At 39.8% G+C, this 10,925-nt stretch overlaps 1 protein-coding gene across 3 annotated transcripts in view; it reads left to right on the forward strand.

Annotated features, from left to right (window-relative positions):
- Positions 1 to 8,345, forward strand: part of adck1 (aarF domain containing kinase 1) — a 72,425-nt gene extending 64,080 nt beyond the window's left edge. For 2 of the 3 annotated variants that reach the window (XM_086095312.1, XM_086095315.1), the window contains one exon: positions 6,834 to 8,345. In XM_086095312.1, the coding sequence (XP_085951438.1) occupies positions 6,834 to 6,993 (160 nt within the window). In that variant the 3' untranslated portion in view covers positions 6,994 to 8,345. The remainder of the gene's footprint in view (positions 1 to 6,833) is intronic. The other variant, XR_015097132.1, reaches the window with a different exon arrangement.
- The last annotated feature ends 2,580 nt before the right edge of the window (positions 8,346 to 10,925 follow it).

The following is a 10,925-nucleotide window of genomic DNA, read 5'->3' on the forward strand; positions in this document are numbered from 1 at the left end:
AGTTTTAGTACTTGCTTTTCTTTTGCTTTTCCACGCAGCTATCGGTCGTTAAATACAAGCACTTGTAGTTGTTTATAAAACTGAAATATAAGCATGTTGTTCGTGTTTTTAAATGGAAAGACAAGCCGTAGTAATTGCGCGTAGTAGTGTGATGTCATTGAGTGCACGCTCCTGCGGCAGGGGATACGATTTTTTTCGGGGGTAAGTATATTGACACAAAACCTGTTACGCACTGGGTGTTCTCGGCCCCGCTTTGTGGGGCCTTGACTTGCCTTTACCTCCGCGTATGTGGACGAATTTATTTAATTTCACTCAATATGGGCTTTAGGAAAAAATTTTAAATTTACTCGAGAGACGAACCAGCGATCCCGACTACGCACTAGGGACTAGGCGCTCTCGCCAGCCCTCCAGGCACTTTCGGCCTTTGCCTTTAGCTCTGCATCCGTCCAAGGAATGTATTTAATTTCATTCCATATGGACAAAAGAAGAGGAACACCCGCCGGGGTGGGTGGGGGTGTGGTGGGCGGGTGCGCCTCCTGCCCCCGCCCGGTTGGGGGGGGGCCCCGCTGGTCGCTCCTCTTAACTCACTGCACTAGGTTTGCACAATACACTTTTATAGACATATAGGGCACATAACACACTTTCGGGGGGTGGGGTAGGGTGGAAACACCGTCTTCGCCCTACAACTCCCCTCCAATTGTAATGCACTACACAACGGGTGGGGGGGGTGCCATCGGTTGGGGCAGACCGCAGTATAGAGCAGTGCTGCGGTCCCCTGCCCGTGTACCCGCCACCCCCCCCCCCCCCCCTATTTATTTTTTTAAATGCACCGCATACACTCACTGACATGCCTGGGAGGCGCGTGGATCGGAGTGTGGGGATATCATTTCCCTCTGCTCCGGTTCACCTGCTCCCAGGGGGCCTGGGGGCGGCTGGTATGGGGTGGATGGCGGGGGTGGATGTGGGTCGTGGGGGTGGGGAGGTGTCTGGGGGCCTGAGGGCGGCTGGTTTGAGGTGGATGGCGGGGGTGGATGGGGGGCGGGGGGAGCGGGGGCTGTGGACCGGTGGGGTGCCTGGCGGGCCTGCAGTGCCCCGTCCTGCTGCGTTGGGTTGGGGGCGAGGGCCGTGTTGGGGCGGGGGGCGCTCCTGCTCCTGGGTTTGCTCTCCGGCCGGTGGCCCTGGCGGGACCCGGGGGTCGTCCTTTGGCGCTGCCGCGGCCTGGGGGGCCCTGAGGTGTTGCGCTTGCCCATGCCCTGTCCTTTGGTGGAGATTTCCATGCATGCCAGATCCACCACACCAGCATCTATCGAAACTCAGACACAATCTGCTTCTTCCTCAGGTTATTGAATCGGTGGAGGCTGGTGTCTGTGGATCTCACTCTGCTTCGTTTGTCCTTCCTTCCTTTCCTCAGTCTCTCCTTTGGTCTCTTGAGGTCTCCCTGATTTGTTGGAATTTAGATGTTTCTGGGGTTGGTGAAGAACTCTGGTTGGTGGCCCGGTGGGTGGTGTCTGGTCGGTGCTGGATTTCACTTTCCTTTGTTTTCTTTGGTCCTTCCTCGGGTCTCCTGACGCGGTGTTCGGTTTGGGTAAACGGTATGGGATTTTTTTAATAGGTTTTTGGTGAACTAACGAATACACACACACACACACACACTCGCACGCACGCACGCACACACGCACACGCACACACACATACTCACCCACATACAAAAAAAAAAAGAGCAATGATGATGACATTACCGAATGAACAATACGGAGCTCTTTAAAAAAAAGAAAAAAAGAGGAACACAAAATTTATGCTTTACACATTTTTATTTTAAATATTACATATTTATTATAATTACTAGCATTATGATTTTTTACACGCTTGATTTATTTGGGTGCGTGTATCACAAGCGCCGTGTCTGCTAATACACTCCTCAATCACATGCACACAGCACTGCTTAGCCCGTACGTTTGCGAGTTTGTCAAGGTAGGTTGTTGATTTTTTTTTTTTTTAATCAGGCTTTCTAAAAGGTTGCCAACAGTTGCAAAAGGTTGCAAACAGTTCTTGTCGTAAATACATTTTTAACATGTTCGCGAGTGTCTGGCGAATGTCTTTGCAGTCTTGGCTTTGCAACCTTGGCTTGAGTGAATAATAATGGCGAGCATATACTACTTACTAACGGCAAGATGAGGATAAACGTTCCCACGAAGCTTTGTTGCAAAAACATAGCGGTCTATGCTCATTTTAAGGAGAAGGAAACATGTTTCATTGCTGATAATTCCACTGTATTTATCAAGGCTTCTTCCATTGCCCTCATGCCATTGCCTGTAAATAAGTCCGCCAAAACAGGCGTAAATTCCTCTGCCGTTTTTTTTTTATGAGCGTGTAGTTTTGAGATTTTTTTTTCCAAGTATAAAATCTGCGATTGAACATGATTTCAGGATGATGTATGAACAGTAAACATAATGGCAATATAATGTATGACACCAATTTTAACAACTCAACTTTATTTATAAAGCACTTTAAAACAACCATCACTACATACAAAATACTGTACAGGGAGTAAAAATCAGTCATGCAGTAAAGGCAGGTAAAGTAAAATAACACAATTAATAAATATCAGAAGTTGTAGTTGGAAGTAAATACCATTAAAGTGGAAGTCAACCTTAAACATTTCTTGACATATGTTATATGTGACCTCTAGTCTAAACATGACAATCTGATTAATATTCCATTTGTGGAATATGAGTTATGAAGCAAAATTCAGCCATTTTTATCTATCTCAGGGGGCGGCCATTTTGCCACTTGCTGTCGACTGAAGATGACATCACAGTTGCTCAGGACTCGGGCAACGACCAATCACAGCTCACATGTTTTCTGAAGCTAAACAGGTGCCTAATATTTAGCAGAATGTAGTTCCAAAGGGAGGGATCAGCAACTGAAAAGGCTCAATCCCATCCGAGACTGTGATTAGTCCTCGATACAAAACAAACTAATGAAACTTACCTGGACAAAAATTATGGTACACTTATCTTAATATTTTCTTTCACAACTTATTGAGGGAATCACTGTCATAAAACAATTTTGGAAACTCAAACTTGTACTCAATTTGTTCCAATCACTATTGCTGCTTTTTCTGTCTTTGGCAGGTACTAACATTTTTCACGCATGTATAGTTGTTTTCTGTGCAAATTTTCCTGTTGCTAATAATGCTAAGTTGAATTTATCTGTGGCGAACTACAGGGTTTATTTTTTGGTTTTGGTTTGTTTTGTTTTAATTTTCCAAGGCTCCTTTACTAGCAAGGAATGATATTGTATCTATCAGATATTTTTACCATGAGTGGCATGTTGAAGTTTCTTTATCATGTAGACAAATACACTGACAAATACTGTCACTCTTTTAAGAAAGAGTTATTTTACATTCCACAAAAATATGCACTTAGATTGTGTAGTCCTCCAAGTTTTTTTTTTGCCAGGCTTCTGATATCTTGCATTTGCATTAATCTCTCTATTATGATATTGGTTTCAGGGTTGCATACCTCTCTTTTATATTTATATATATATATATATCAGTCATTCGAGATTCATTGTCATGCATACATGAATGACCACTCATTCTGCAGCTTCTGGTACAGCAAGATTGAGAGAATATAGATTCTGCTTCTGGCATGTTTATATCTGTGAGCAGAAGTAATGAGTGTTTTCTTTTCCCCTTCAAACTTGCACCAGTTTTCTTACATAATTTTAATACATTAACATGTGGCTGTCTGTATAATATGCACGGCAAAATGGTCAACTTTGTAGCCTAGCCTATGAGATTGTCCTATTCTATTCCTGATTGTGCTCCAGTACACAAAGGCAGTTGCACATGGTTGGGTGGTTTCTCAAGTGGTGTCGAAGTACCCCAAGGATCAAGATTAATAGCCCACGTTGAAATCGGCAAGTTTTGAGGCTGCACTTCGGGTCATGTTGAATTCCACAGTCTTAAAGCCAACAATTCAGTTGCCAACTTTTTCTAATGTTATTTAAGACTCTCTAACACACTCTCAGCTGCAGTCATAGTAGGAGATACTGACCCTTGTGAAAATACAATTGCTCTCAAGCTGATGCTCCTCATGGAAGCAGCACTTCATAATCAAACACACAAAGATTAGATTAGATTATTGTCAATTTAACATACACTAGATCTGTAGAAGTTGTGCATGCAGCGGACAAATCACCAACTTTGCTGTTGGGTAATGCTAAAGTGTGCATCAAGCAATGCAGTGTTGCTTAATCCCATATCCCACTGAGGAACGAAGGTTTGGGCTAGCGAATGTTCATTTCATGTCAGGGTTTGTTTAAAATGGCAGCACCTAATTTTTTTTTTCTTGTTGTGACTACATTTTTAACATTTTAAAAATGTCCTTGCAACCAGGAAAACTATTAACTCATTCAAACCCCAAAACTTATTTATACGTTTTTTTATACTTTGTCCTTCACTTCCAAAAATTTATTTATACGTTTTTTTATGTGTTTTTATGCTAAAGCATACAGAAGGCTTTGAGGCAGCTTCTGATCTGAAGAGGTCGCTTAAAGTAATGCTAGTTGTTACAAAAAATGGCCAGCAGGTGGCAGCAGAGTATAAGAGATCAGCCAGGGCCATGTTGCAACAAACTCTTTTTGCCAGTGTTTTCAACAGGTTTGTGAATAATGATGAAACTTAGCTATATTCTAATGCTAATTGCTGCAAAACTGAAACAGGTACAAATATACTTTTTTTCCTGATGAAAGAAGAGACTCAAATCTTTCTTTTGGTAGTGGGCCTTGCAAAATCAGTCAAAATCCAGTAAAACAGCCGGGAGCGAAGGGGGTTGTTTCGGTGAAATGGCTGGGAGTGAATGAGTTAGTGAACAAAAATTCTAATCAATAATGAAATTAACACAGTTACTCCTCAGTCTTCACAATTTGTCAGATGCATAGTGGTGAGTAGTCTTTACCATGTTTCCTACGCCGGATGCAGCTCATATTGGGTTTTTTTTATGACGTTTGGTCGCATGAGCGCAACCTGAGTTCATACTGCAGTTGTATCGGATACAAATCCAATTTATATTCATGTATAAAAGAGGTTTAGGTCAAATTTGAATGAAATGGAATTACTGTTCATATTGGATGAAAAATCAGATACATGTCACGTATGAGCAAAATATCTCTTGACACACTTCAGAGAAGTGTGTTAACTGTTGACAAGCTTGCCAAATTTGAATTAATTCAAACAAATGACCAAGTATATAAAATGAAGCTCCAAAATTGTGAAAAATCAGGAGTCCTTTCAATTAGCTGAACACTGAGAGTGCTCACTGAACTCGCTAAACTTTCAGCTTCCATGTGCTCGTGACTCACACATACACACAGGCCCACACAGGGTGACTTACTGCCGCTGTGTTCATTTAACTTTACCCGAGTGTCTTTTTGTTATGTGGACTCCACAATGAGATAAAATAGGCAGTAATGGTAACTCTATGGACGATGCTCGCCTGACTTGCTCACAAGCTCCTTATCTTGTTAGCTCACTGACTCGTTAGTTCGCAGGCTAACAGGTAAGCAGCTAAGTAATACACTGTCAGTGTTATACCTGAACGAGTTCAATGAACAAAAGTTAATTTTGGGCGAACGTGAATTGAACGTAGTGCTTCATGAGCGTTTCCGTGAACGAGCTAATTTTTTTTTATCCAGGTTGCCAGGTTTTGTCTTGTTATAAAACCAGAAAAAAGACTAAAGTCAATGGAAGATCCCATTCAAATGCTTACAGGAAATTAGCATCAACTTTGGGAGTGAGATTCCTTCAAATAACATAGTCACACACAAACACTTTTGAAACACTTACACACAATTAAGATAACACTGCTCAGAGTCAAACATTTTCCCAATCTGTGAAAAACTAATTTACACTGGCTCCCAGTCAGCTGTATTACAAATGGGGCCTACTTCCATCTCATTATACTCCATGCATTGCACGGCACTACACTGGCCCTAAGAGGTCAACACCTGCCGGAACCGTCTGTTTTGTTTTTTTATATTTTTATTTTAAAATTGACATGCATGTGTTTATTTTGTGTACAATATTCTTACATTACTTTCCAACACATTTTTTTCTCATTGTCTTTTTAAGTTATATTTAAAGTAAAAGTAAATAAAAAAATTAAAAAAATAACTATGAACTACCGGTAGTTCATTTTTGGACCAATGAACTTAACTTAACTTAACTTAACTTAACTAAATTATGAACGGAACTAGTTTATTTTAAAATGTGTGAGTTGAACTTTGAACTAGTTTGTGTAAAAACAAAAAATAACTTTCCCAACACTGAACAGTTAACTTCCCATGAAGTGTCCCTTTTCGTTTGGCCTCTTGTACGCCTCGTGGAGTGTGACTATAACAAGTTGGATGGCCCCAACAGCAGTGCGCTGGTCAACTGGTGGCTCATAGTGGCTAATAGCAGCTAGCCGCTGGCGGACAAGTCCAGAGATACAACTTTTTGTAGATAAGCGATTGATAAGTCCGTTTTGCAAACTATGCCTCTGTTAAGGTGGGAAGTCTATCGGGAGTGTCGATGACAAATGACGGCCCAGCAAAAATATGTAAAATACCTGCTTCTGTTAATTTGTAAAAACATTATTCTATAACTTATTTGAGCCGCTTGATAATGTGAATGTGAATTTATAACCTATGAAATAAGTGCAAATTTTCTTTGAGTTTTCTCAGTCTTACAAAATAGACCAAAATACACCTGTTATTTCATCTTGATGTATGTATGTTTTGATGACAGTGTCTAACTTGAGGTTGTTCTTCTCTGCTTTGACTAACAGACACAAAAGGAGTAAGATTCAGTCCAGGAGGAGACGTCTGCAAATCTCACTCACAGAGTCCTTCAACCTCTGGAGACTTAGCATATATGAGTTGTTTCTCTGGTTGAAGAGCTCTCTGTTGGGACTTGGGTTTTCTACTATGCTAGCGTTTCTACAATGAAGCATGTATAACTCCTCCTACATGCGCACCTGACAGCTATCTGCTCATGATTGTAGTGCACTGCAAAACAGTAGATACAATTTAGAGAGTTGCTGTATCTTTCTGCAGTTCTCAAGAGCATGCCAATAGTCGATGCAAAAGCAGGTTGTTGAAAAAGTCTTGTCAAGTTTTGTCTTATTTGTGAATCATATCATGACACTAAGAAAAAAAAATGTAATGTTTTTGAGAGCATATTTTCATTGTCGGGCGGAAACCTTTATCCAAAAGTGATAACTTTTTGAAGTTTTCCCAAATCTATAATATTGGTCATGATGATGAGAACATATTGTCCCACTGATCACACATGAATAGACATCAGTGTATTTAAATTATATTTATGTTTATACTGACTGATGTGTAGTTAGTTACAAAGGGGTTGATTTCTGTAGCTTCAAATACCAGTCCAACAATTTTTTTAATGCTACGACGGCGTATTAGAGCCACGTATAAATATATATTTTTTAGCAGGCGGGGGCAATATTCAGAGAATAAAACTGGCAAATTTGCGAGAAAAACTCGTAAATTCGCGAGCTTACAAAGTGGCTGATTTGTGAGAAGAAAAAACTTACGTACTGCCAGCGACAGAAGCCTCATTTTGCGAAGCTCCACACCCTGAAGATCAAGCATTTAAGTTAATTTGTTAAAATAAATATTTAATGGTACATTTATGTTTCCAGAATTATTAATTACATATTCATACATTTGCTGCTCTCTGTCATTCACTTGCATTTACCTAAATGTATGCTAGTTTCTCATTGGTTAGTGTTAGTCAACTGATAGAGGATCAGGAAGTGTTGTTGCTCTAGTATGACGAGCAAAGTTTAAATTAAGAATGAATCCGTCTCCATCCTGCCTTTTCATTTTATAAACAGTGTCCCATTAACCACCAACGAAACCTCACATTAGACTATAGCTGCGCTACGTGTATTTCTCATAAATTTGTTTTAAAAAATCTCACAAATCTGCCACTTTATAATCTCGCAAATGACATATTTTGATAAATTGTCTCACTATACAATTAGCTAGTGTTGTACAGTGTCAGTGTCAATGTTTTACAAAAAGTACTGTGACAACTGAATCCAGTACTGTAAGTACAGACAGATGTCTGAGTATTTGGATCAAACCGGCCATTGGACCAAGGATGCAGTTGTTGTCAAAACATACCTCAGTATGCTACTTTTTTTTTTCTTTTTACTTCCTGTAACTTCATGTTAGTAATATTTATTATGTTTATTAGCAAATAAATTACTGAGTCACTCCTGCCTCTAATCACATTCTTCTGTAAAGATCATTAAATGCTTTTCACACACATACTTAAATGACTTTATCATTATTTCATCTTAACATTGAGTTTTTAATGGGAAGCCATGTATAGAAATGGGAGCTAGTTCATAATAATAATAATAATGCATCAGATTTATATAGCTGCAGTGGCATTTTTACAGTTTTGTTAACCGCTCGAGGCGGCGATTGCATGTCAGACCTCAGCAGTTACAGCATCTTTTTAAAACAGAGCTGTCTGTGTAAGCACTTTTTGCTAGGTTTATTTTGTAAATGGTGTATCATGCCTCTGTTGCCATTGAAGATGATATTCCGTGCTAATCCCATTATGTGCTGAGATTAAATTGCGCGCACACACTAAAAAAAAAAAAAAATCAACATCCCAGTATATTCCAAAATGCCACTTCTTTCAAAGTGGCAGGAAGAGAAGTTTGCTGAATTAGTATCTTTCCTATTATAAGAATGTAATGTATGAAAGCTAAAAAGTGAAAGTTGTCTCAGATGTTGTGATGAATATTTTATATCTTATCTTAATGAACTCCCAAACACCAAGTGCTGTCTTTTTGTCATTTTATTCCATGCATGGAAGAAGACTGGTTTGATAGTCGTGTGCAGGGTTCACAACACATGATTGCACAATTCCTTCGTCTTATTTAACACATACATAAATTAAGGTTGGAGATTAATTAAATGGTAAATGGACTGCTTTTTATATAGCGCTTTAACTACACCATATGGTGGCCAAAGCGCTTTACAATTTAAGCCTCACATTCACATACCAATGGCCGACTGCTGCCAGGTCCATTGGGAGCAAATCGTGGTTCAGCGTCTTGCTCAAGGATACTTCAACATGGTCACCAGGGGTGAGGATCGAATCCACACCCTCACGGATGGGGAACGACCACTCAACCACTGAGCCATGCCGCCCCTTTATTAATAGATTAATAAAGTGGATAAAATAATTAAAAGCTGAAATTATTGAAATGAATGGAATACGTTGTAAAAATACAGCCATTAATAACTAAACCTCTAGCAACAAAAGCGAATACTATTAAAGTATAATTAATTTTTCTTCTTTTCATATCTCGTCTAGTGTACCGTTGATTCATTGTGTAGGTTAGAGTCTGTGTGTTCCTCTTGTTCTACACTTGTGTAGTTTTGAATCCATTTATTTGTACTTTTGTCCAAGTTGTGCTTTCATTGTGTAGCCAGGATTTCATCTCTTGTGCTAATGTTGGGTGTCCCTACATAGCTGACTTATTCTGTTGATATTTTCATATTCCTTTTTAGTCCCTTTTCTGTCTTTTCTAGCTTTCATCGTGTTCCGCCCATCCACTTTAGTGTTCTTGCGTTCACTGTCGTTTCCACGTGAACATTTTGTTGACCTTGTTTTTGTTTATTATTTTTCATGCTCAAATTGTCATGCCATTCATGTTTAGGCGATCGTGACAATCAACCATAAGATAAGAAAGTGATTAAGTTCTATTATATAAGTGTTGTGCTGTTACTGTCTTTTACAACAGTGTATTGATTTTTCAATCAATCTGGCTCATCCTGAGATTTGTCATATTTACCTGACAAATAGATTTTAAAACGTCAGTGTGGTTATGAATACTACCGATAATAATAATAAATAGCATTTTTAATTCATCTCAACCTTTGAGTAATCCAGAAATAGAAAAACCGAAACAAATCTCTGAACTCATTTCAGTCCATGCTGGGAATCCTCCATTCCAGTTTTACATGCTGTTGTCCCTGAAGGAGAAGCAGCCAATCTCTCACATACACACACACTGAGGCTGCTGATAGTGTCCTTTGTGAGTCTCATCCTGCTCAAGTGCATGAATGCAAAAATATCCAAGAGTATTTTTTTGACCCCCACAGTGGACTTCCAATCATTATAACAGGATATGTTCTGAGCTTATTTGCAATGACTCATCAGGTGAGTTGAAATTAGAATGGATTTGTCACACAGCGCCTCAAGCTCAAGCTGTTCCGGAGCTATGCTATTAATTTGACCTGGATTGGCAAAAGCAAATATCCAAACGTCCATTTTATATACAAAAAGTGATCATTGTTTAGGGTGCTGCACGACGTGCTACATCCACCTCACAGTCCTGGGGTTGGGGGTTTGAATCCGTGCTTTGACCTTCCTGTGTGGAGTTTGCATGTTATTTTCCTGCTTGTGTGGGGTTTCTCCATGAACTCCAGTTTCCTCCCAATTCCCATAAGATCTTAGGTTCATTGAAGATTCCAAATTGTCCTTAGGAGAGTGTGTGAATGGTTGTCGTCTATTACCTGAAGTCAGTTGGGTTAGCCCCCAGCAACATCCGCGACCCTAGGGAAGATAAGTGGTATAGAAGGTGGATAAATAGATGGAGAGAAGAGTCCATATTCTTGGAGTATGGGTGGGATGAAAAGAACCATCCATCTCTATCACTGAGACCCACCCAGGCCTGCCATGTCTTGGCTCTCTGCAGAACTCACCTCATATTTATGAGTAAACATGATGTCCAATAAAGGTATTTGAAAATATATTATTTTTACTTATTATTATTATTATTAACACACACCGTCCAAGGGGCGTTGTGGCTCACTGGTAGAGTGGTCGT

This window comes from Leptonotus elevatus, chromosome 14 (assembly GCF_054856555.1).
Source record: "Leptonotus elevatus isolate MCC_2025b chromosome 14, RoL_Lele_1.0, whole genome shotgun sequence".
Taxonomy (NCBI): domain Eukaryota; kingdom Metazoa; phylum Chordata; class Actinopteri; order Syngnathiformes; family Syngnathidae; genus Leptonotus; species Leptonotus elevatus.